At 36.8% G+C, this 26,475-nt stretch overlaps 3 protein-coding genes across 3 annotated transcripts; all 3 read right to left on the bottom strand.

Annotated features, from left to right (window-relative positions):
• Nucleotides 1–2,514: 2,514 nt before the first annotated feature.
• On the bottom strand, nucleotides 2,515–4,702 carry LOC135671119 (receptor-like protein EIX2). Its single transcript, XM_065179068.1, has one exon. The coding sequence runs from the start codon at nucleotides 4,645–4,647 to the stop codon at nucleotides 2,710–2,712; it is 1,938 nt and encodes a 645-aa protein (XP_065035140.1). The 5' UTR covers nucleotides 4,648–4,702; the 3' UTR covers nucleotides 2,515–2,709.
• Nucleotides 4,703–7,085: 2,383 nt separating this feature from the next.
• LOC135671161 (receptor-like protein EIX2) lies at nucleotides 7,086–15,169 on the bottom strand. The gene is made up of 2 exons (XM_065179117.1): nucleotides 13,714–15,169; nucleotides 7,086–7,180 (listed from the first exon to the last, which is right to left on the bottom strand). Exons 1-2 carry the CDS (start codon nucleotides 15,152–15,154, stop codon nucleotides 7,086–7,088), a joined length of 1,536 nt encoding a protein of 511 aa, XP_065035189.1. The 5' UTR covers nucleotides 15,155–15,169.
• Nucleotides 15,170–15,402: 233 nt separating this feature from the next.
• LOC103974473 (receptor-like protein EIX1) lies at nucleotides 15,403–16,106 on the bottom strand. Its single transcript, XM_065179116.1, has 2 exons — nucleotides 15,523–16,106; nucleotides 15,403–15,448 (listed from the first exon to the last, which is right to left on the bottom strand). The coding sequence occupies exons 1-2, from the start codon at nucleotides 16,104–16,106 to the stop codon at nucleotides 15,403–15,405; spliced, it is 630 nt and encodes a 209-aa protein (XP_065035188.1).
• Between the last annotated feature and the right edge of the window lie 10,369 nt (nucleotides 16,107–26,475).

Below are 26,475 nucleotides of genomic sequence, written 5' to 3'. Positions count from 1 at the left end.
AAAAACTTTTAGTCCACGCCTTTATATATCTAAACTATCATATAATAATTCTACAACGATTAAGAATGATGAGTATCGCTGTATCATTATCTATAGTATTTGGAATCCTAGCGATAGAAACTTTTAACTCAGTCTTTGGATTTGTTGAAGCACATAAACTAATTCAAGAAAGAGAAACTAACAATGAACATATACCTACAAAAACAATGTTAAAGAACTTCTATTTTATAACTACCTCAAATATTGCAGCGGCTCTTTTTTTTTAAGTTCCATCACCTCCAATTACAAGACCTGTTAAATCCAAAAATCCATGCATTTTACGCAATACAAAACAAAAACACCCATAATGTCCACATATAATAGTAGCGACATATTGAGCTCTCAAATACAAATAAGTTCACCAAAGACATCCCACTAATGGATTATTACATCATAAGTCTCAAGAGTTTGAACCATAAATGATATAATTTATTGTCTCGATGCATAACCAAATTCAATCTACTCACCGGCATCTGAAAAATTTTAACAACAAGGATACGAGCAACCACAACTTAGTAAGCACCAAAACTCATATACTAGCAAAACTTATCATAAATGCATTTTAGAAAACTATACATAAATCCTAAACCCTCTTTTATTCTTAAATAAAGAATAAACATGCTTTTCAAATCATCACATTTAGCATAACAAGCACATAAGATAATATAATCTTTGAAAACGTTTGTATAACAAAACATAAGTGGATATATTTCATTTTAATGCAAAGATTATTTTACTAATTATGAATCAGTATAAGTATAACTAAGCTTTCACATCTAAAATTCATTAAATAGTCATAACTATAACAAAAGACATATATCTAATGGCTATAACCATATTATATCCCATGACAAGAATCAAAAACATATTCAACCTCCATGGTATAGGTAAGATATTTATTCCTATGTCATGCCCCATAAGAAACTAGTTTATGAACTTACGAGTAATACATAACCCCAATTGGTAAGATCCAAATTAAAACTAACAGATTGAAAAATTAACCATCATTTAAAATAACATATTGACATATCCTTCCAATGCATAACTCCTTACCTATCATTTGAAATATGTCCAAGAATATAGCATTCAAAAATATAATAAACAAATATTTTAATTATTTTAAACAAATGTAATATCAAAAATCTTATTTTCAAAAGCCAATTTAACATTTGCAAATCACATAACTTCATTATTAACAAATATATATTATTAAATTGGAAAACAAGTTAGACAAAATCATTCCATACTTACGTTAATCGTAGATTATTATAACTGATATAGTGATCAACATTCTTCTTCTTTTCCTAAATCATTCGAATAATATAAACCAATCCAATAAACAATCATAATATTTTCTTTTTTAATATGAGAATGACTATTTTTTATCTAAGATCACAACATACTCAATGATCTTAGATTAATTAATCTATAGTCCTATTTACTCTAATTGGTAGGGAGTGAAAGGAATTCAAAATCATATATTACTCTCTTGATATAAAAACATCATCCTTATTAAATCTCACACCGTTTGTTTTTCTTTTTCTTTTCTCCCTATGCCAAAGCCACCCCTCGCTTCCTCTGTGTCAAATTATAATATTTATTCTATCATTTTGAAAGTAATGTGTTTGTTCCTTTAAACTCAATATAGTATATTTTTAGACTATATCTTAGTACAGAAACTCGGTTGTATGTTCTCTTCTTTTTCTAATATTTTTCTACTTTAAAACAATGAGCCAACTCTTGCATGATGTTATGATTATGCAAACATCAAATAGAAGAAGACCCAAATTACATAGAAATTGATCAATACCTCTCTTCAAATCTAAAATACCATATAAATAAAAAAACAGAGTGATGACAGACCTTCTCCCCATCTACGGTAAAGTCTTGGATCATCCACACTAGAAATTTTAGGATTAAAGTTTAAACAATCGTCAAAAGATTAAATGCCATTGCACCCAGAACCAATCATACATATGATCAATCATATGAAAATAAGTATGCCTCCATGCATCTTTGAGGAAGAGAATACCAAAAAAGGTCCAAAATCCCATCACATATCCTAATATCATGCTGATATAGAACCATAGCCACTCAGGAATCTCCTTCTTGTACTCTTGTATAATATTTTGAGTTGTTTTATTATTAAAACAACTTTTGGAAGTTGGTGGTCCACATAAGTCGGCATTGCCCATGTAAATGGATGGATCATTGAGTGTTTGGAGTTGATGACCAGTCGGTATCCTTCCCGAAAGATTATTATATGATAAATTCAAGTAGCTCAAGGAATATAAAACTGATAAGCTCTCAGGAATGCTACCAGAAAGATCATTTATTGATAGATTAAGGGATTCTAATGATTTCATTCCTCCTATCTCCCAAGGGATTTTCTCTTGTAAATGATTTCTTGACAAATTTAAGTTCTCGAGTCCTGCAAGATCTCCAATTCCTTTTGGGATCTCTCCGGTTAGACTATTGTTCGAAAGATCCATACTTTTCATAAGATTTATATTAATAAAGATCTTGTCCCTTTGTAAAGACATCTAATTCAACAGGACAAAAATAATAATATTGTGATGTAGATCTCATGGCACTTAAATTACCAATGTTGTGAGGTATTGATCCAGATAGATTATTATTTGCAAGATCCAATATTTGAAGCCTCTTAAATCAAGCAAGTTGCCAGGGAATAACTCCAGAAAACATATTTGAACGTAGACGAAGTACTTTCAGTTGTTGTAGATTTTCTCCCATCCATAGCGTTATACTTCCGACAAGATTATTTTGAGCCAGATCAAGAAACTGTAACTCTGTACAATTTTTCAATGACAAAGGAACCTCACCCGAAAAACTGTTATTTTTTAGTTGCAATAGCTGAAGCTCACTTAAAAATCCGATCGTGTGTGGAATTTCGCCCGAGAAGTGATTGTTGCCCAAATTCAAGATATAAAGATTTTGTAATGATTTTCCCGGACAATAAGGGATCTCACCAAGTAATTTGTTGTTCGAAAGGTCAAGATATTGGAGATATGTCCATTGGCAGATTGATGAAGATAAGCCACCGTCAAGTATGTTATCTGAGATTGACACAAATCTAACATGGGGCCATATCGGCAATTGCCCTGTAAAGGAATTATTGGAGAGGTATGGAGTTTGAAGTGTAGACGGTAGCATCGTTGGCAATGGACCTTCAAATCTGTTGGAGTCCAAATATAATATTTCCAACTTCGTGAAGTTAAAAGAAGATGGCAGCTTGCCTCCTATTTGGTTGTTGGAAAGGTCTAAATATGTGATGGTAGAAGATGAAATATTCCCAAACCAAGCGGGCATTGTCCCTGCAATTTTACAGTCTGCCAAATGTAATTCTTCGATCTGTGTTTGAAACTGCAACCATTCTGGAAATTGAGGTCCCAACTGACAATTGGTTAAATATACTAATCTGAGTTGGAAAGAGGGGACCCAACTTTGGCCAATTGATATGGTGATGGAGTTGTCATACAAGTCTAATACTTGCAATCTGGTAAGATTCTCAAAATGAACTTCTGAAATGACACCTCCCAGAGAATTTCCAGCGAGATTCAATTCAGTGAGATTAGACAACTTACCAACGGAGGAGGAAGGCATGGAACCGTTGAATAAATTTCCTGTCAATTGGTTGCCTTGCATATGTAATTCTTTCAGTCTACGGAGATCAACCATGGATCTCGGTACGGTACCCTCGAGTTGATTGTCTCCTAGATTAAGAAAAGTAAGAGAGCCCAAGTCTCCGATTGCATCGGGAATAATGCCATATAACCCAGAATAATAGAGATCAAGATGGGTAAGACTAGTAATATTCCACAACCATTTGGGTAAGGTGGAGTCGAAATGATTATAGGAGAGATCAAGGACGGTAAGAGAGGAGGTGAAGTTGACATGGACAACAGAAGCTGGGATGGTATCGAGACCAACATAAGACATACTTAACACTTGGAGGGATGGCAGCATGTTCACGGATGAGAACCAATCTGGGGCACCGGTTAGCTTCAACCAGCTCAAGTCCAGGTGCTTCAAGGACGTGAGATGGGAGAGCCAGTCGAGGTTGTCGACGGGATATCTGTCTCCATAATCATCGACGTATAAGGCAACGCTTAGATCAAGAACGTAGAGGCTCGAAAGGTTCCCCAGCCGAGCAGGTATTCCTCCCATGAATCGTGTAGAAGATAGATTGAGGTATCTCAGTTTCTTGAAGGAGCCGATGAATTCCGGCATGCGGATCCCGCTGAAATTATTGAAGCTAAGATCCAAGTGCTTCAGATGAGATAAAGCAAGCAATGACGAGTTCATCCTCTCACCGCGTAATGCCCAATCATCTGTAGAATTTGTGTTTCGGAGGTCGAGCATGACGACGTGGCCAGTGGTGGTGTCGCAGGCCACTCCCTTCCATGTGCAACAGTGGTGGCCCGTCCAAGAAGATAGCCGGTTATGGGTGTCGTGGATGCCGGCTTTGAAGTCCAACAGTGCCTCCCTCTCCATGCTGAAACACCCACTTGTCACCGTGGCCCGGTGGAGGAGGAGGGCCAAGAGGCACAACGACAATGATGATAAGAAGCGTAAAGGGAAACCCATGGCGCGCAGTTTGATCTCCCTCCCTACCGAACTACCTACTCCAAGCCGCCACAGTCAGAAGAACAGGATGAAGGTGGAGGTGCATGCTATGTGTGGTACCCATTATCCATGATATATAAATTGGGCATAGCTCACTCAGCTTGCTTGCTATGTGTGGTTGGAATAATAAATTAAACTTTATGGTTAGATAGAATTTTGATTTATGAATTCTATCCAAGATATAATTAAAATTGAAACCTTAAGTTTACCCTTTATAAAATAAGAGCTAATACTTTAGGTATAAAATTTGAGATGAGAGATGAATTAAAATAGATTAAAGTTTTTATATTAAATACATAATTTTGAATTTTGAACTCGCTTCCTTATTTTTCTCTATCGTCACTTTCAACATAACATCATGTGACGTAAGAGTAAGGGCCAAGTTTTTGTTCCATCATCGTAGGGTTAAAATGATAGATACGTAAGGATGAAAGCTGCCATGATTAATACAGCTTTTTGGAAACTGATAGCATCGGTCTCAATCGGTGGGATAAGCACTGTTTGACAGACGAGCGGTGACTTGATTGATGCAGATAAGATGAGTGGTGAGAAGCCTCACATCCCTAAGCTGCATTCCATGGATTCTTTTTCTACACGTCGCTGGCCAAGAAGACTTTGACTTGCGGTAAATTAGAATTTAGATAAGAGTTCTAAATAGAAAAATTAATTTTTATGAACATAAGGATGCGCCAAACAAACTACAATTTGACTTGCAATTAACATCTATCATTTTCACTTCTTCTCTTCTTTCAAGTGAATATTGGCTCTCTCAAATCTTAAGCAGCACATCAAGCATAATTTAGTGTACAATCTTAACAAAACTTGCATGCGTTGGTTGAAGCTTGGATTGTCATAATGACAATTTTAAGAAAGAAAGTGCCTCATCTGCAGCGTAATATGTTTTCTAGATGCTAAAAGAGTACTGTATTCCCCCTCTTTTAGAAGCATCCTCTTGGTATAACTTTTTTGTCTAGGAAAGACGTCAAATAATATCATGGACGAGCGTGCTTCATACGGAAAGATATACCAAAGAAGGTTAGTTGGGATAGATAGCTACTCAACACGATCGGGTAACCATCCACTTAGGTGAGTGGGCAAGACTCGAGAACTTTACAAGTCTTCCATGTCAACTGGTGAAATGAAGAAGATGACTTGCATGCTGTGTGGAAGAAGTTGGCCTTTACTGGAGTTGATTCCGTTGTCGATTGGGCTGACAGGTCAAGTCTTCTTCGTGCAGAAGTGGAGATCAAAGTAGTCCATGGAATGGGAGAAATTTCATGAGCTATGATTCATAATAACTCATATACCTACCAATGATCACTTTCCATTGTCTGTATGTTAAATATGTCCAGGATCATGTAATTAATTTAGAAAAGTTGTGTAGATAATTCTAAAACAGACTATAATAATGAGCGTAAAGAACATTGATGAACCTAAAACACACTTTACAAATACAAAGGTGAAAAAGTTAGCCAAAAATTAACTGACTTAATTTTAGGCAATCACACTTATATACAAGGTTTGTCAAGCTTTGGTAGAATGGTAGATAATAAATTATTATTTATCAACCCACTAGTTGTTTATAAGTTTGTATTACACATGGCTTAAAAATTGACTCATTTAATCTTGATCTATTTGATAAAGAACTTAGCTTTATCAAAATTTTAATCTCAAGCAGAATTTAGACAAGACTAGAATTGAAAAACATCAGCATAATTACACCCCAAATCAGAGTTGGGAAGGTTCATCATAATGAATGGTCTTATGGAATAGAAACTTCCCTTGAAGTAGTGTGTGGTACCAACCGTAAGCTTACATCCGTTTTAGCTGTTCGCTCCAACTAAACCATAAAAATATTTAGATAAAGATGTTGTTTGGATGCTAACATCTACGGCAGATACAGTAACCAAGCTAGAAATCCTTGCTTTACGAGTCTCACTTTTGTTACCGTAGATAAAAGAGAAAAAAAAATCTTTTCAGCAATAAAAGAAGTTATTTTTCTCTATGATATCAGAGAAGACATGTCCTGATATTATACAGGTAAGAGTTCTATCTCACATCTAACATTGCCTTTCGTTGAAAAAGAGAAGGACATAATACAACATAATTGTATGTTTATAAGCTATTACTTGCTTAAAACCACTTACATAATTTTGTTGTAGATTTTCTTCTCCTCAAGAAGAATAAAAGCAATGATAGGAGCAGCAGTATAATCAGCGCTGGGACGACAGAGATCAGTACAATGGTGAATGTAGCAAGCTTCCTTCCTTCGCTGCCAATTTGACATGTACTATGACAGAGACATATATCGGGATTGTTGTCCACTCTTTGCAGAACATAAAGTTCATAAGACATTAGTATTAGGTAGAAGGAATTGTGGGAAGATTTGGGATGTTAGACTACAGCACAAACCTCAACTCAAGCAATCCTTTTGATTGTCCATCACACAGAAGAAGCTGGAATAGGCCCATTGAGTCGGTTATTTGACAAAATTCTGCAAAAAGTTTGATCTTTCTCAACCATTAGCAAAAAGTTTGATATTGCTCAACCATTAGCATATATATATATAAGGAGTAGTTTGAAGGTCCTAATATATCAGACGACTTGAAGTGACAGAGTCAATGTTTGTATTTCACATGATTTTGTTTCTTAATATTTATTTTGACTAGGAGGATATGATATAAAGTGGATTGATGACTTGGCTCAGTCTTACCCTTAAATTGGAGTAGTATTAGAGAGGTTAGAATGTCATCATCTTAAGAGCCATATTGAAAGGGTTTGCTTCTTTTATATATATTCTATGTATCTCTAGGATTTTAATTCCTCTGAGAGATATAAATTATTTGATGTTTATAGGAAAAGATATATAATGAGAGTTGTGCTTAATAGAGATGACCCAAGTCTTTAATTGATCTTATAAAATGAAAAAATTAATTTTGTCTATAGAGATAGACAAATGTTGTCAAATCATTTTAAATAGAAAAAATGATAATAATAGGTTTATTAGAAAAAATCTGAACTACCATATAATAATTCTAAAACGATTAAGAAAGATAAGTACCGCTATGTCATTATCTATAGTATTTCAAATCCCAATAATAGAAAATTTTAGCTCAAAATTGAAATCACATCAAGTAATTCAAGGAGGAGAAACTAACAATGAACTCAAAAAGTGAATAGATACCAACAAAAATACTGTTAAAGAACTTCTATTTTATAACTATCTCATGTTAGGCTGATAGCCCATATTCAGCCCATGTGGGCTTGGGCAGCCCACAGCCCACACCCCCTCTTAACCTAACCCTAATTAAGATTAGGGGGGTGTGGTGGCTACGTTTTAGAGGTAGATTAAAGCTATAAAAAGGCAGCAACGAGGCAGATCTTTGTAGCCACGAGATTCCAAAGAGAAGAAGGAGAACAAGGCAGAAAAGGAAGAGAAAGAAAGGGAAGAAGACAAGGACAACACAGAGAGACAGTTCACAATCATCTAGTAGTGTTCTCATCTCAGGTTAGATCAAATCTACAGTAGACTCTTGCTGTGATTACTGGAGGAGGTTTTAGATATTGTGGGCAGTGACGTGATCCTTGTATCCCAGTTATTCTCTTGTGGTTGTTGCTAAGGTTTTGGGCAAGAGATTGAGATTTGTATATTCATTATTCTCATAGTGGATTATCTCTAGTTTGTCCCGTGATTTTTACCCTTCACATTGAAGGGGTTTTCCATGTATATCTTGGTATTCTGTTTGATTGTGTTTCTATTTTATTCCGCTGCGTATTTTGGTCTTCTAGTATTTGTTCATATACAAAGGTTATTCCTGTTTATATCCCCATCAACTGGTATCAGAGCAGGGTTTTGGTGATTTAATTTTTGTATTTGAACATGGAGGCCAGTAATGTTTCTCGCATGATTAGTTTGAATGGAAACAATTGGATGATATGGAAACCAAGAATGGAAGATCTCTTGTATTACAAAGATTTGTATGGACCTTTGCAGGGGGATAGTGCAAAACCTACAACTATGACAGATGATGAGTGGAAGAGGTTAGATAAAAAAACAATTGGGTTTATTAGACAGTGGCTTGATGATAGTGTCTTTCACCATGTTTCTACTGAAATTTCTGCATATTCTCTTTGGAAAAAATTGGAAAGTCTCTATGAAAGAAAAACAGTTGGCAACAAAGCTTTTTTGATCAGAAAACTTGTGAACCTAAAATATAGAGAGGGTGCTTCTATTGTTGAGCATTTGAATGAAATGCAGAGTATTACTAACCAGTTATCCTTTATGAAAATGTCTCTTGATGATGAGTTGCAGGCATTGTTACTTCTCAGTTCATTACCAGAAAGTTGGGAGACACTAGTGGTTTCCCTTAGTAATTATGCGCCAGATGGTATTGTCACTATGAGTCAAGTAACAAGCAGTTTGTTGAATGAGGAGTTGAGAAGAAAGAGTTCAGCAACATCTCAGAATGATTCACAGGCACTTATCTCAGAGAACAGAGGAAGGTCAAAGTCTAGAAGCAGTTTACGTATGGGTAGGAGCAAGTCAAGATCAAGAAAAGATATTGTTTGCTATAACTGTGGTGAGAAAGGACATTACAAGAACTAATGTAAGCAACCTAAGAAGAATAAGAAAAAGAGAAAAGAAGTGGAGTCTACAGAGTCAAAGGATAATACTTCAGCTATAGTGCAGGGCGGTGATTATTTGATTTTGTCTCCTTCTGATGATATTTTTTCTTGTGTGTGTCAGGATCTTGAGTGGGTGATTGACATAGGTGCTTCTTATCATGCTACACCTCGGAGAGAGTTTTTTGCTACATACAGGTCTGGAAACTTTGGTGTTGTCAAGATGGGCAACTATGGCACAGCAGACATCATTGGCATGGGTGATATCCATTTAAAGACCAACCTTGGCTGCAAGTTGGTACTTAAGGATGTGAGGCATGTGGTTGACTTGAGGCTGAATTTAATTTCAGTTGGAAGACTAGATGATGAAGAGTATGAAAGCAGATTTCACAAAGGACAATGGAAGCTCAGTAAGGGTTCTCTTGTTATAGCTAATGGAAAGAAATGTCATACTTTGTACAGGTTGCAGGCTAAAGCTTATGGTGAGCAATTAAATGCTATAGAGAAAGACTTCAGTATGGAGTTGTGGCATAGGCGATTGGGACACATGAGCGAGAAGGGGCTGCAAGCTCTTTCTAAGAGAGAAGTATTGCCAGATCTCAGAGGTATACATCTGAACCCTTGTATTGATTGTTTGGCTGGTAAACAACATAGAGTTTCATTTGCTAGTGCTGCTTTGTCTAGAAAAATGCATGCCTTAGACCGTGTTTATACAGATGTATGTGGTCCTTTGAGGACAAAAACTCCTAGTGGATCTGTTGATGTTCTTGGTATAAGTGGTGCACTTTATTTTGTCACTTTTATATATGATTTTTTCCAAGAAAGTTTGGGCTTATGCTTTGAAGACCAAAGATCAGGTTATTAATGTCTTCAAAGAGTTTCATGCCAGGGTTGAAAGGGAGATAGAAAGGAAAATGAAATGCATAAGATCAGATAATGGTGGTAAGTATACGGGATTGTTTAATGACTATTGCAGGTCACATGGGATCCAACATGAGATGACAGTTCTTGGTACACCTCAGCATAATGCAATTGCAGAGAGGATGAACCGCACGAAAAGATCAGATGTATGCTTTCACAGGCCAAGCTACCCAAAAGGTTTTGGGATGAGGCTTTGAGGACTGCAGTTGATGTGATCAACTTATCACCATGTACAACCCTAGATGGTGATGTTGCAGAGCATATATGGTCAGAGAAAGATGTTTCCTACAGGCATTTGAGAGTATTTGGTTGTCGTGCATTTGCACATATTCCAGATAATAAGAGGTCCAAGCTGTATGGTAAGTCTAAAGAATGTATTTTTCTTGGTTACTCACATGATCAGTTTGGTTACAGGCTTTGGGATCCAGAAAAGCAGAAGGTGTTCAGGAGTAGAGATGTGGTCTTCTTTGAGGATCAAACCTTTGAGGATTTGAAGAAGAAGGCACCAGCCAAGACTTCTGCAGAAGGATTAGCAGATTGTGACCCAGTTATTCCTCTAGTATATCAGGGTGATGGGGGAGATGTGCAGGAAAATAGTATAGAGCCTGATGTTGATTTACCTGCAGGACATGTTGAGCAAGAAGAAAGATAGGAGATATGCCGACAGTTGGTCGGCATGGCTTCACATTGAGGAGTCATGGGACAGCCTCCCTTATGGGCTGAAGGGGGAGGTTGTTGGGATGATAGCCCATATTCAGCCCATGTGGGCTAGGGCAGCCCATAGCCCACAGCCCACACCCCCTCTTAACCTAACCCTAATTAAGATTAGGGGGGTGTGGTGGCTACGTTTTTTAGGCAGATTAAAGCTATAAAAAGACAGCAACGAGACAGATCTTTGCAGCCACGAGATTCCAAAGAGAAGAAGGAGAACAAGGCAGAAAAGGAAGAGAAAGAAAGGGAAGAAGACAAGGATAACGCAGAGAGACTGTTCACAATCATCTAGCAGTGTTCTCATCTCAGGTTAGATCAAATCTACAGTAGACTCTTGCTGTGATTACTGGAGGAGGTTTTAGATATTGTGGGCAGTGACGTGATCCTTGTATCCCAGTTATTCTCTTGTGGTTGTTGCTAGGGTTTTGGGCAAGAGATTGAGATTTGTATATTCATTATTCTCATAGTGGATTATCTCTAGTTTGCCCCGTGGTTTTTACCCTTCACATTGAAGGGGTTTTCCACGTATATCTTGGTATTCTGTTTGATTGTGTTTCTATTTTATTCCGCTGCATATTTTGGTCTTCTAGTATTTGTTCATATATAAAGGTTATTCCTGTTTCTATCCCCATCATCTCAAATATTACATAGACTCCTTTTTTTAGTTCCATCACCTCCAATTACATAGACCTATTAAATCCAAATATATGCACTTTATGCAATATAAAATAGATACATCAATAATGCCCACATATAACAAGACATATTGAGCCCTCAAATACAAATAAGTTCACCAAAGACATCCCACCAATAGATTATTACATCCCAAGTCTAAAGAGTATGAACCATAAACGATTTAATTTATTGCCTTGATGCATAACCAAATTCAATCTATTCATAGGCATTTGAAAATTTTAACAACAAGGATATGAGCAACCATAACTTAGTAAACACCAAAAACTCATATACTAGCAAAACTTATCATAAATACATTTTAAAAAATTATACACTTATATAAAGGGCAAACATAACTTTACATGCTTTTCAAATCACAACTTTTTAGCTTAATAAGCACATAAGATAATATAATTTTTGAATACATTTGCATAACAAAACAAAAGTGGATAGATTTCATTTTAATGCCAAGATTATTAATAATCAATCATGAATCAGTATAAGTATAACTAAGTCTTCATATCTAAATTCATCGATAGTCATGACTATAACAAAGGGCATATATTAAAATAAAAGTCGAAGTGCTAATGGCTATAACCATATTATATCCTTGTGACAAGGATCAAAATCATATTTAATCTCCATGGTATAGATAATACATTTATGTTAGACCTAGAAAAAACTAGTTTATGAACTTATGACCAATGTACAACAACAATTGATAAAGTCTAAATCAAAACCAACTAATTGAGAACAATTAACCATCATCTAAAGTAACATATTGAAACCTTATTTGAAATATGTTCAACAATATATCATTGAAAAATATAATAATTAAATATTTTAATTATTTTAAACAAATACAATATCGAAAAGCTTATTTTCAAAAGCCAATTTAACATTTGCAAATCACATATCGTCATTATTAACAAATATATTATTAAATTGGAAAACAAGTTAGACATAATCATTCGATACTTATGTTAATCATAGATTATTATAACTGATATAGTGATCAACACTCTCCTTATTTTCCTAAATCATTCGAATAATATAAACCAATCATAAACAATAATAATATTTTCTTTCTTATCTGAGAATGACTATTTTTTTTTAAATCACAACATACTCAATGATTTTAGAATAATTAATCTATACTCCTATTTACTCTCTGATTGGTAGGGAATGAATAGAAATTCAAAATCATACATACATACATATATATATATATATATATATATATATATATATATATATATATATATATATATATATATATATATATATATATATATATACTCTTTCAAATTTAAAACTTACTCTCTTGATATAAAAACAACATCCTTATTAAATCTCACACCTATTTTATTTTTTTCTCCTCTTTTCTTCCCCTGCCAAAGCCACCCCTTTCTTCCTCTATTCTATAATTTCGAAAGTAATGTGTTTGCTCCTTTAAAATCAATATAGCATATTTTTAAACTATATCTTCACGGAAGACTTAGGTTGTAGTTCTCTTCTTTTTCTAATATTTCTCTGCTTTAAAACTACGAGCCAACTCTTGCATGATGTTATAATTATGCAAACATCAAATAGAAGAAGATGGTAAACAACCACATTACATACAAATTGATTAATACTTGTCTTCAAACACCATAAATAAAGCAACCCATCTTTTCTTATATCAACTACACAAATTCTTTTTTCATTAATCACAGCCAGCATCTACAAATCTAAAATACCATATAAATAAAAATAGAGTGATGACATACCTTCTCCCCATCTACCATAAAATCTTGGATTATCCGCACTCGAATTTTTGGGATTAAAGTCTAAGTAATCGTCAAAAGATTAAATGCCATTGGACCCAGAACCGATCATACATATCATCAATCATATAGAAATAAACATGCCTCCATGTGTTTTTGAGGAAGAGAATACCACAAAAGGTCCAAAATCCCATCACATATCCTAGTACCATGTTGATATACAACCATAACCACTCGGGAATCTCCTTCTTGTACTCTTGTATAATATTTTGAGTTATTTTATTATTGAAACAACTTTTGGAAATTGGTAGTCCACATAAGTCAGCATTACCCATATAGATGGATGGATCAACAAAAGTTTGGAGTTGATTACCAGATGGTATCATTCCTGAAAGGTTATTATATGACAAATTCAAATAGCTCAAAGAATATAAAGCCGATAAGCTCTCAGGAATACTACCAGAAAGATCATTTATCGATAGATCAAGAGATTCTAATGATTTCATTCCTCCTATCTCCCGAGGGATTTTACTTTGTAAATGATTTCTTGACAAATTTAAGTTCTTGAGTCCCGTGAGTTCTCCGATTCCTTTTGGTATCTCTCCGGTTAGTCTATTGTTTGAAAGATCCAAACTTTTCATAAAACTTATGCTGCATCGTAAATAATGAAGATCTTGTCCCTTCGTAATGACATCTAATTCATCATAATAAAAATCATTATATTGTGATGTCGATCTCATGGTACTTAAATTACCAATGTTGTGAGGTATTGATACAGAGAAGTTGTTATTGGCAAGATCCAATATTTGAAGCTGTTCAAATCGAGCAAGTTGCCAAGGAATAACTCCAAAAAACATATTTAAACGTAGACGAAGTACTACCAATTGTCGTAGATTTTCTCCCATCCATAGCATTATACTTCCGACAAGATTATTTTGAGCCAGATCAAGAAATTGTAACTTTGTACAATTTTTCAATGACAAAGGAACCTCACCCGAAAAACTGTTATTTTTCAGTTGCAATAGCCGAAGCTCACTTAAAAAACCGATCGTGTGTGGAATTTCACCCGAGATGTGATTGTTGTCCAAATTCAAGAAATAAAGATTTTGTAATGATTTTCCCATACAATAAGGGATTTCACCAAGTAATTTGTTGTTCGAAAGGTCAAGGTGTTCGAGATATATCCATTGGTAGATTGATGAAGATAAGCCACCATCAAGCATATTATCTGAGAGTGCCACTGAGTGAACATGGGGCCATATCGGCAATTGCCCTGTAAAGGAATTATTGGAGAGGTATGGAGTTTGAAGTGTAGACGGTAGCATCGTCGGCAATGGACCTTCAAATCTGTTGGATTCCAAATATAACATTTCCAACTTGGTGAAGTTCAAAGAAGATGGCAGCTTGCCTCCTATTTGGTTGTTGGAAAGGTCTAACTCTGTGATGGTAGAAGATGAAATATTCCAAAGCCAAGCTGGCATTGTCCCTGCAATTTTACAGTCTGCCAAATATAATTCTTCGATCTGTGTTTGAAACTGCAACCATTCTGGAAATTGAGGTCCCAACTGACATTTGGTTAAATCTACGTATCTGAGTTGGAAAGGGGGGACCCAACTCTGTCCAATGGATATGGTGATGGAGTTGTCACGCAAGTCCAACCATCGCAATCTTGTAAGATTCTCAAAATGAACTTCTGAAATAACACCTTCAAGAGAATTTCTACCGAGATATAATTCAGTGAGATTTGAGAACTTACCAACGGAGGAAGGCATGGAACCGTTGAATAAATTGGTTCAACGGCATATGTAATTCTTTCAGTCTACGGAGATCAACCATGGATCTCGGTACGGTACCCTCGAGTTGATTGTCTCCGAGATCAAGAAAAGTAAGAGAGCCCAAATCTCCAATTGCATCAGGAATAATGCCATAGAACCCAGAATTAAACAGTTCAAGATGGGTAAGACTACTAATATTCCCCAACCATTTGGGTAAGGTGGAGTCGAAATGATTATAGGAGAGATCAAGGACGGTAAGAGAGGAGGTGAAGTTGACGTGCACAACAGAAGCTGGGATGGTATCGAGACCAACATAAGACATACTTAACACTTGGAGGGATGGCAGCATGTTCACGGATGAGAACCAATCTGGGGCACCGGTTAGCTTCAACCAGCTCAAGTCCAGGTTCTTCAGGGAGGTAAGATGGGAGAGCCAGTCGAGGTTGTCAACATGGTATGCAAAATCTAAAGCATCGCTTAGATCAAGAACGTAGAGGCTCGAAAGGTTCCCCAGCCGAGCAGGTATTCCTCCCATGAAATATGTAGAAGATAGATTGAGGTATCTCAATTTCTTGAAGGAGCCGATGAATTCCGGTATGCGGATTCTCCTGAAATCATTGACGCTAAGATCCAAGTGCTTCAAATGAGATAAAGCAAGCAATGACGAGTTCATCATCCTCTCACCGCGTAATGCCCGATCAAACGTATTCCGGAGGTCGAGCATGACGACGTGGCCAGTGGTGGCACCACAGATGACCCCCTCCCATGCGCAGCAGTCTTGGCCTACCCAAGAAGATAGCCGGTTATAGGTGTCGTGGATGCCGGCTTTGAAGTCCAAAAGTGCCTCCCTCTCCATGCTGAAACACCCACTTGTCACCGTGGCCCGGTGGAGGAGGAGGGCCAAGAGGGACAACGACAGTGATGATAAGAAGCGTAAAGGGAAACCCATGGCGCGCAGTTTGATCTCCCTCCCTCCCTACCGACTCCTAGCCGCCACAATCAGAAGAACAGGGCGAAGGTGGAGGTGCATGCTACGCTATGCCGAATCACAAATTTATAAGCCAACTGATGCACACAATTTCTTCCATTCCATGGTCAAATTTCCATATCATGCATGGAATTAATTGTACCGACTTTGACTTATCAGCCCAATCCAAGTTTCGTGGCGATGCGGAGAGCACCTTCACCATCGGAGACTTCATATGTGACGAAAGGGGTAAGAGTTCGGGTGGGCGGAACCAGTGGTTATGATGCAGAGCATCATGTGGATCATGAACGTGAAGCCAAGTATGCATAGAATTGATCGAGATTACACCACTTTGACTCAGAAACAGTTGACTGACCGAACTTGAGTATGTGGGACATGCACCATCACCTACTTGAGTCAGTAGGTAGGTAAGACCATAGTTAGCAAGATGGAACCAACACACCCACAAAAAAAAAAATTCCAATACGAACTTTAAGTCATCCGCTGTGCTATACTAATCTATTAAGGACTTTACAACATTTTAAATAGACAACAAAGAGCAAACTTGATGAACTTATTGTAAGGAATATCAATGTGTTGAGTGTTAGGACCAAAAAAGAGCAAATTAGTGCTTTTAGAAAACGATGTGGATTTGGAAAACTTTAATGATTTGAAAAAACTTGATTCGATGAAATCATATCGAAAATGATATCGAAGTGTGCTTAACTTAGAAGTATGCTTGACTTAGAGTAAACATAATAAGCAAGCAATTAAAACAGAAAAATAATAGTAACGAAGAGCATAAAAAAGATGCACACCAAATTTGTAGTGGTTCGGTCATCGTGACCTACATCTACTCCTTATTCCTCTTCACTCGAGGCTACTGACTTCCACTATTGATCTTCTTTCTAACGGGTGAAGATCAACTACCCTTACAACTATTTCTCATTTTCACAGGCTCAAAAGAGAACCTTTACACCTCTCTTTTAGACCTCACTTATCCCTTACAAAACTAACTTTCTGAGGAAGGGATTCTAAATCGTAAGAGAGTTTCCAATATCTTTTCTCAAGTATTCTTTTTCTCATTTCTATTCAATTTTGTACTTTCCAAGTATGAATAACTAGGATATTTATAGACCCTAAATGACTTCAAAAATAAAGTTAAAAAAGGTTTCATCCTAGGTTTCCTGAGTCTTGACGGTACCACTACTTGTGCTGGGCGGTACCATCGCCCAATCTAATGGTACCACTGCTTGATAGTCTGGGAGACTATGTCTGGGCGGTACCACCCCCTTACACACTAACACTAGGCGATACCACCGCCTGATAGATTGGAAAAGTGTGCTCTTGACTTTTCCAACTCATAGGTGGTTCTACCTAACCTTGGGTCACTGAATGAGCCTTCCACTTGGCCTAAAACAGTCTCAACTCAGGCCCAATAGGCCCCTAATTGAGTTAGCATAGTTATATCTAAAATTAACTCAATTACGACCTAATCGAGATCAATTAAGACATAACCGATTACAAGACTAGAATTCTATATTATTCGGCATATCATTGGTTCATCCGATGCTTCGTCCGATCCTTTGACGCATCGTTCTCTCCTTCGGTGTATTGCTCAATCAGCATATTAACCTTCCGTAACTTTCGATTTCCTTGGCGCAATGACTGATTCTTCGGCCCGATACCTAAACTCATGGCACGAAGTCCTTTTGGCACGTCGACCAATCCTTTAGCCTGACATCCAATCTTCTGATATGTTCAACTCTGACCCAACGTCTGATTCTCCTACTTTAATTGATTTATCTTTCCATGATCAATGATAGTCTTACGCCATTCAAACACATTAGATTATAACTTCATCAATTGATTTCATCATTAAAATTCAAGATTCAACATTGAGGACCGTATGATATTCTGTTGAGAAATCATTTGATGAATCTGAACTGCTAGTATTTTAATGGAATCTGAATTTGTTTTTCACCTTCATTGGTCTCCTAAATTCAATTTACCTTTTTATCAAACATAATATTTATTTTTAATAATAACTAAATATACGTCATTCATCAATTGTCCAATAGTAAATAAGTTACGTGATAAAATAGGAATAAAAAATATTATCAAGGTATTTTACCTTCCCTTAACTTATTTTTATCTCAATTGTTTCTTTCGCTTTCATTGGATTTAGAGTGACAAATTCAACGTTTGCATTTGAAATACTTTGTTTTATGCTAGAGTCTTTGAATATTTGTTTTACTATAAAGACTTGATATATAGTAGACGAACAGCTTGGATCAATCTTATCACTAAATTGAAGCAATATTGAATGGGTTGGGATGTCAGTCTTACCACTAAATTAGAGCTTTATTAATGGGATTTGTTTCTTTTATAAATATCATATGTATCTCTAGATTTTAAGAGAAAGAGCAAGATGTGAAGAATATATATACATATATGTATGCTGCCTGCTAAGAATATATATATATATATATATATATATATATATATATATATATATAGTGTTAGTTGGATATCTAGCCTTTGGCATAATATAGAGATGACTTGGAGTGACGGAGTCAATGTTTGCATCGAACATGACTTTGTTTTCTATTCTAAATCTCTTAATATTTGTTTTGAGTAGGAAAACCTAATATAGAGTGGACGGATGACTTGGGTTAATCTTACTATTAAATTAAAGCAATACTAAAGGAATTGGAATGTCATTATTTAAGAAGTTTATTTCTTCTATAGAATAGATATTCTATATATCTTTAGATTTTAAGAGAGAGAACAAGATGTGAAAAATACTTTAATTGCTTGGTTTAAGTCCATACTCAGTTCAATAGTTTGGACTTATAGTTTGGTTTTTCTTGTTTAGTATTTTCGGGTGTTTTATGGCCTAGGAACATCTTCCTAAGGCATTTGTAATTGTCCCTCTTTTGTAGTAGTAATTTGCTCCTCTTTCGTCCGTGGATGTAGGTCAAAGTCAATTGACCGAACCACGTAAATCTGGTGTTCTTGTTGCTTCTTTTATTCTTCCGCTTTATTGTCTTTGTCGGTTTGCCAAAATTACCCTTTGGTAAATTTTCTGGGGCTTGCTCTAACAAATTGGTATCAGAGCCTGGTTCTGGGATCATTTGGCAACGATGACAATAACAAAGATTGTTGTCGAGAAATTCGATAGAAATGTCAACTTCGGCATGTGGCAACTTAAGATGGAGGCCATTCTGGTTCAAGACGGAATTGATTTGGCACTTCAAGGTGCTGAGAACATTCCAAATGGTACGTCAAAGGAAGATCTTACGGGTATGGATAAGAAGGCCCGATCCAGCATCATTCTAAATCTCTCTGATGAGGTTTTACGGGAGGTAGCTATGGAGACTACGGCTAAGAGCATGTGGGACAAGCTTAAAGCCTTGTACATGAAGAGGACAGTGGAGAATCATCTCTACTTGAAGCAGAGTCTATATATGCTTCGGATGATTGAAGGTACATCTATACTCTCACATCTTGATAAGTTTGATTCTTTGGTTATGGATTTGGAGAATATAGATGCAAAAATTGATGATGAGGATAAGACTTTGTTACTCTTGTGTTCTCTTCCCCAATCTTTTAAGCATTTCCGTGATACTTTGATTTATGGAAAAGAAATAGTTTTGTATCAAGAAATTAAATCTGCACTGAAATCTAAGGAGCAGATAGATAAGAATATCACTAGGGAAAGTAGAGAGAATCAAGCTGAGGGTCTGGTTGTTAGGGGAAGAATGGATAAAAGAGAATTTGATAGTAGTGGATCTAAATCTAGATCTAAATCCAGACATAGAAATTTGGAATGCAGATATTGTCATAAAATGGGGCACATTAAATTTGATTGCTTTAAATTGAAAAATAAATTAAAGCAAAAGGAAAAATTTGTTGAGAAAACTATTGAATATGCTGAAGTTAGTGTAGCAACTGATGAGAATGTTGGAAATATTTTCTCTGCTATTGATGACAGGACGAGGTCTAAAAATGAATGGATTTTAGATTCAGGTTGTTCTTATCACATGTGTCCCAATAGGGATTTGTTTTCCACGTATGAATCTTGTAATGGTGGAATTGTTTTGATGGGCAATAATGCCGCATATGATGTTGTTGGTAGAGGCACAATCCGAATTAAAATGCATGATGGTATTGTGAGGATGCTCACTAATGTTAGACGTGTTCCTGATTTAAAAAAGAATCTCATCTCTTTAGGCACCCTAGAGGCCCTTGGGTGTAAATACACAGCTGAAGGTGGAGTTATGAAAGTTTCTAAAAGTGCCTTTATTGTTATGAAAGCTTGTAGGTCTGGTAGCTTGTATATTCTGCAGGGAACTACTGTCACAGGTTCGGTTGTAGTTTCGTCATCATCATTGTCTGATTCTGACATCACCAAATTATGGCATATGCGTTTGGGTCATATGAGCGAAAAAGGTTTGAGCATATTGAGCAAAAGGGGTCTACTTTGCGGACAGAGTATTGGGCCACTTGATTTTTGTGAACACTGCATTTTTGGAAAGCAGAAAAGAGTCAGCTTCACTTCTCCGGCAGTTCACAAAACGAAAGGTACTCTTGACTATATTCATTCAGACGTTTGGGGTCCAGCTCAAGTTCAGTCTAAGGGTGGTGCTAGGTATATGTTGACTTTCATTGATGATTATTCCAGGAAAGTTTGGGTTTATTTTTTGAAGCATAAAAATGATGTTTTTCTAACATTTAAACAATGGAAGGCTTTGATTGAGAAGCAAATAGGTAAACAGATTAAGCGGCTTCGAACAGATAATGGCATGGAGTTTTGTGAAGGTGACTTTAATGAATTTTGCAAAAATGAAGGAATCGTTCGGCATCGCACTGTTAGGATGACGCCTCAACAAAATGGTGTGGTCGAACATATGAACAGAACACTTTTGGAGAGAGCAAGGTGTCTGATCTTAAATACAGGGTTGATAAAGGACTTTTGGGCAGAGGCAATTAATATGGCCTGTTACGTTGTCAACCGCGCTCCGTCTGCAGCACTTAACTTTAGAACTCCGGAGGAAGTTTGGTCAGGTACTCCTACTGATTACTCTGATTTAAAATTTTTTGGGTGTCCAGCATACATGCATGTAAATAAAGGAAAATTAAAGCCTCGAGCGAAAAAGTGCATTTTCCTTGGGTATGCTTCTGGGGTGAAAGGATACAGATTATGGTGTTCTGATCCCAAATCCCCAAAATTTGTAATCAGTAGAGATGTTACTTTTGATGAATTATCTATGTTATCTTCTAAAGAGGAATCTACTAGTTGTACAAATGATAGTGCGCAGAAGCAGGTGGAGCTTGAGATTGGTAGTTCTAATTCTTTTCAATCGAACTCTTCTACTCAAAGAATGATAGTAGATGGTCCCAAGTCTACTGACGCAGATGATCTAGAAGAAGAGCAATACTCCATAGCCAAGGATAGACCACGGAGAGATATTCGACCACCACAAAGATATGCAAATTTGGTTGCATATGCTTTGTCTGTTGCAGAAGAAACAAGTGAAGTTGGTGAGCCTACTTTCTACTCAGATACAGTTTCTTGTGATAATTCCGCTAAGAGGTTGATTGCGATGAATGAAGAAATTGAATCTCTCCATCGGAATAGAACTTGGAATCTTGTAAAGCCGCCTTTTGGTAAGAAAATTGTTGGATGCAAATGGGATACTATTGCTGAGGGAAAAGTCCTTGTTCAGAAAATTCATACGAAGGACAATCCAGCTGATATGTTTATGAAGCCTCTTCCGGTTTACAAGTTCAAGCAGTGCTTGGACTTGATTGATGTTCATTATTGGTGATTGCCCATTGGGGCTTTTATGAAGAAAGTGGAGCAAGTTTTGTTGGAACATGCCAAGGTGGAGATTTGTTAGTTTGGCAAGTCCCATAGTCCCACATCGGGAAAATCAGACTTGTTGTCTCGTATTGGAACTATAAATAAGGGCCCGGGCTTTGAAATCAGGTGCACCACTAGTGACACCACAGCACCACAAGAAAAACCTAAGTGTTTGCTTGGTTTAAGTCCATACTCAGTTCAATAGTTTGGACTTATAGTTTGATTTTTCTTGTTTAGTATTTTCGGGTGTTTTATAGCTTAGGAACATCTTCCTAAGGCATTTGTAATTGTCCCTCTTTTGCAGTAGTAATTTGCTCCTCTTTCGTCCGTGGATGTAGGTCAAAGTCAATTGACCGAACCACATAAATCTGGTGTTCTTATTGCTTCTTTTATTCTTCCGCTTTATTATCTTTATTGGTTTGCCAAAATTACCCTTACCCTTTGGTAAATTTCCTGGGGCTAGCTCTAACAACTATATCCATCTATTGGCTATTGATTCATGTCCATGCTATTGGCTGCCAATTCGGTCAAACTTCTCCTGCCTATTGGAGTATACAACTCTCATTGGTTAAGGCTTAACCAACAGAGCTGTGTTAGGTTATCATTTTTATTATTCCATAAAGCTAAAGATGATAGAAACTAAGGGTTTTTATTATTCCATAAAGCTAAAGAGTTGTCATCATCTCGCTCTCTTAATCATTCATCATCACAAAATATTGTTGGGCTGATAGCCTATATTCAGCGCATGTGGGCTTTATCAGTCCACAACCCACACCCCCTCTTAATCTAACCCTAATTAAGATTAGGGGGTGTGGTGGCTGCGTTTTGGAGGCAGATTAAAGCTATAAAAAGGCAGCAACGAGGCAGATCTTTAGAGCCACGAGATTCCAAAGAGAAGAAGGAGAACAAGGCAGAAAAGGAAGAGAAATAAAAGGAAGAAGACAAGGACAACGCAGAGAGATTGTTCTCAATCATCTAGCAGTGTTCTCATCTCAGGTTAGATCAAATCTACAGTAGACTCTTGCTGTTATTACTTGGGGAGGTTTTAGATATTGTGGGTAGTGACGTGATCCTTGTATCACAGTTATTCTCTTGTGGTTGTTGCTAGGGTTTTGGGCAAGAGATTGAGATTTGTATATTCATTATTCTCATAGTGGATTATCTCTAGTTTGCCCCGTGGTTTTTACCCTTCACATTGAAAGGGTTTTCCACGTATATCTTAGTGTTCTGTTTGATTGTGTTTCCATTTTATTCCGCTGCGTATTATGGTCTTCTAGTATTTGTTCATATACAAAGGTTATTCCTCTTTATATCCCCATCAACTGGTATCAGAGTAGGGTTTTGGTGATTTAATTTTTGTATTTGAACATGGAGGCCAGTAATGTTTCTCGCATGATTAGTTTGAATGGAAACAATTGGATGATATGGAAACCAAGAATGGAAGATCTCTTGTATTGCAAAGATTTGTATGGACCTTTGTAGGGGGATAGTGCAAAACCTACAACTATGACAGATGATGAGTGGAAGAGGTTAGATCGAAAAACAATTAGGTTTATTAGATAGTGGCTTGATGATAGTGTCTTTCACCATGTTTCTACTGAAATTTCTGCATATTCTCTTTGGAAAAAATTGGAAAGTCTCTATGAAAGAAAAACAGCTAGCAACAAAGCTTTTTTGATCAGAAAACTTGTGAACCTAAAATATAGAGAGGGTGCTTCTATTGCTGAGCATTTGAATGAAATGGAGAGTATTACTAACCAATTATCCTCTATGAAAATGTCTCTTGATGATGAGTTGCAGGCATTGTTATTTCTCAGTTCATTACCAGAAAGTTGGGAGACACTAGTGGTTTCCCTTAGTAATTCTGTGCCAGATGGTATTGTCACTATGAGTCAAGTAACAAGCAGTTTGTTGAATGAGGAGTTGAGAAGAAAGAGTTCGGCAACATCTCAGAATGATTCACAGGCACTTATCTCAGAGAACAGAGGAAGGTCAAAGTCTAGAAGCAGTTCACGTATGGGTAGGAGCAAGTCAAGATCAAGAAAAGATATTATTTGCTATAATTGTGGTGAGAAAGGACATTACAAGAATCAATGTAAGCAACCTAAGAAGAACAAGAAAAAGGGAAAAGAAGTGGAGTCTACAGAGTCAAAGGATAATACTACAACTACAGTGCAGGGTGGTGATTATTTGATTTTGTCTCCTTCTGATGATATTTTTTCTTGTGTGTGTTAGGATCTTGAATGGGTGATTGACACAGGTGCTTCTTATCATGCTACACCTCGGAGAGAGTTTTTTGCTACATACAGGTCTGGAAACTTTGGTGTTGTCAAGATGGGCAACTATGGCACAACAAACATCGTTGGCATGGGTGATATCCATTTAAAGACCAACCTTGGCTGCAAGTTGGTACTTAAGGATGTGAGGCATGTGGTTGACTTGAGGCTGAATTTAATTTCAGTTGGAAGACTAGATGATGAAGAGTATGAAAGCAGATTTCACAGAGGGCAATGGAAGCTCAGTAAGGGTTCTCTTGTTATAGCTAATGGAAAGAAATGTCATACTTTGTACAGGTTGCAGGCTAAAGCTTATGGTGAGCAGTTAAATGCTACAGAGAAAGACTTCAGTATGGAGTTGTGGCATAGGCGATTGGGACACATGAGCGAGAAGGGGCTGCAAGCTCTTTCCAAGAGAGAGGTATTGCCAGATCTCAGAGGTATACATCTGAACCCTTGTATTGATTGTTTGGCTGGTAAACAACATAGAGTTTCATTTGCTAGTGCTGCTTTGTCTAGAAAAATGCATGCCTTAGACCGTGTTTATACAGATGTATGTGGTCCTTTGAGGACAAAAACTCCTGGTGGATCTGTTGATGTTCTTGGTATAAGTGGTGCACTTTATTTTGTCACTTTTATAGATGATTTTTCCAAGAAAGTTTGGGCTTATGCTTTGAAGACCAAAGATCAGGTTATTAATGTCTTCAAAGAGTTTCATGCTAGGGTTGAAAGGGAGACAGAAAGGAAATTGAAATGCATAAGATCAGATAATGGTAGTGAGTATACGGGATTGTTTAATGACTATTGCAGGTCACATGGGATCCAACATGAGATGATAGTTCCTGGTACACCTCAGCATAATGCAATTACAGAGAGGATGACCCGCACCATCATGGAAAAGATCAGATGTATGCTTTCACAAGCCAAGCTACCCAAAAGGTTTTGGGATGAGGCTTTAAGGACTGTAGTTGATGTGATCAACTTATCATCATGTACAGCCCTAGATGGTGATATTGCAAAGCATGTATGGTCAGGGAAAGATGTTTCCTACAGGCATTTGAGAGTGTTTGGTTGTCGTGCATTTGCACATGTTCCAGATAATAAGAGGTCCAAGCTGGATGGTAAGTCTAAAGAATGTATTTTTCTTGGTTACTCACATGATCAGTTTGGTTACAGGCTTTGGGATCCAGAAAAGCAGAAGGTGTTCAGGAGCAGAGATGTGGTCTTCTTTGAGGATCAAACCTTTGAGGATTTGAAGAAGAAGGCACCAGCCAAGACTTCTGTAGAAGGATTAGCAGATTGTGACCCATTTATTCCTCCAGTATATCAGGGTGATGGGGGAGATGTGCAGGAAAATAGTGTAGAGCCTGATGTTGATTTACCTGCAGGACATGTTGAGCAAGAAGAAGTAGGAGAGGAAGTTCCCGTAGAACCTCAGTTGAGAAGATCTTCTAAACAACGTCAACCTTCCAGAAGATACTCTACAGATGAGTATGTGATGCTTACTGATGCAAGTGAACCAGAGAGTTACCAGGAAGCAATTGAGAGTGAGCAGAAAGAGAAGTGGTTAGTTGCTATGCAGGAAGAGATGAATGCTCTTCAGAAGAACCACACTTATGATTTGGTGCTGCTACCAAATGGAATGAAGGCCTTGAAGAACAAGTGAGTTTTTAGGTTGAAGACTCAAGAATATTGTTCTCAACCAAAGTACAAAGCTAGATTGGTTGTGAAAGGCTTTGGTCAAAAGAAAGGTATTGACTTTGAAGAGATATTTTCTCCTATTGTTAAAATGTCTTCTATTCGTGTTGCTCTTGGTATTGCTACTAGCCAGGACTTGGAGGTTGAGCAGTTAGATGTGAAGACAACTTTCCTTCATGGTGATTTGGAGGAGGAAATTTATATGGAGCAACCAGAAGACTTCAAAGTCAAAGGTAAAGATAATTTTGTCTGCAAGTTGAAGAAGAGCTTGTATGGGCTAAAGCAAGCTCCAAGATAGTGGTACAGAAAATTTGATTCATTTATGATAGAAAATGGATACAAAAGAACGGCTTCAGATCATTGTGTGTACATCAAATGGTTTGGTGAGGATTTTATTATTCTCTTACTTTATGTTGATGACATGCTTATTCTTGGGAAAGATATGTCTAAAATTGATAGGTTGAAGAAGGAACTGAGTGAGTCTTTTGCAATGAAGGACATAGGGCCA

This window comes from Musa acuminata, unplaced genomic scaffold (genome assembly GCF_036884655.1).
Source record: "Musa acuminata AAA Group cultivar baxijiao unplaced genomic scaffold, Cavendish_Baxijiao_AAA HiC_scaffold_1138, whole genome shotgun sequence".
NCBI classification, from domain to species: domain Eukaryota; kingdom Viridiplantae; phylum Streptophyta; class Magnoliopsida; order Zingiberales; family Musaceae; genus Musa; species Musa acuminata.
The sequence above is the reverse complement of the archived record's forward strand: the minus strand, read 5'-3'. Positions and strand labels throughout refer to the sequence as shown.

What these genes read in the sequence shown, in the direction of transcription:
- LOC135671119 (XM_065179068.1), bottom strand. Translation starts at nt 4,647, where the DNA reads ATGGGTTTCCCTTTACGCTTCTTATCATCATTGTCGTTGTGCCTCTTG.
- LOC135671161 (XM_065179117.1), bottom strand. Translation starts at nt 15,154, where the DNA reads ATGCCTTCCTCCGTTGGTAAGTTCTCAAATCTCACTGAATTATATCTC. An exon ending in TGATCCATCCATCTATATGG is followed by an intron (nt 7,181 to 13,713) that starts GTAATGCTGACT and finishes AACTTTTTGCAG; the next exon opens with AATTTTGTCAAATAACCGAC.
- LOC103974473 (XM_065179116.1), bottom strand. Translation starts at nt 16,106, where the DNA reads ATGGGTTTCCCTTTACGCTTCTTATCATCACTGTCGTTGTCCCTCTTG. An exon ending in CTAACCGGTGCCCCAGATTG is followed by an intron (nt 15,449 to 15,522) that starts GTTCTCATCCGT and finishes ATACCATCCCAG; the next exon opens with CTTCTGTTGTGCACGTCAAC.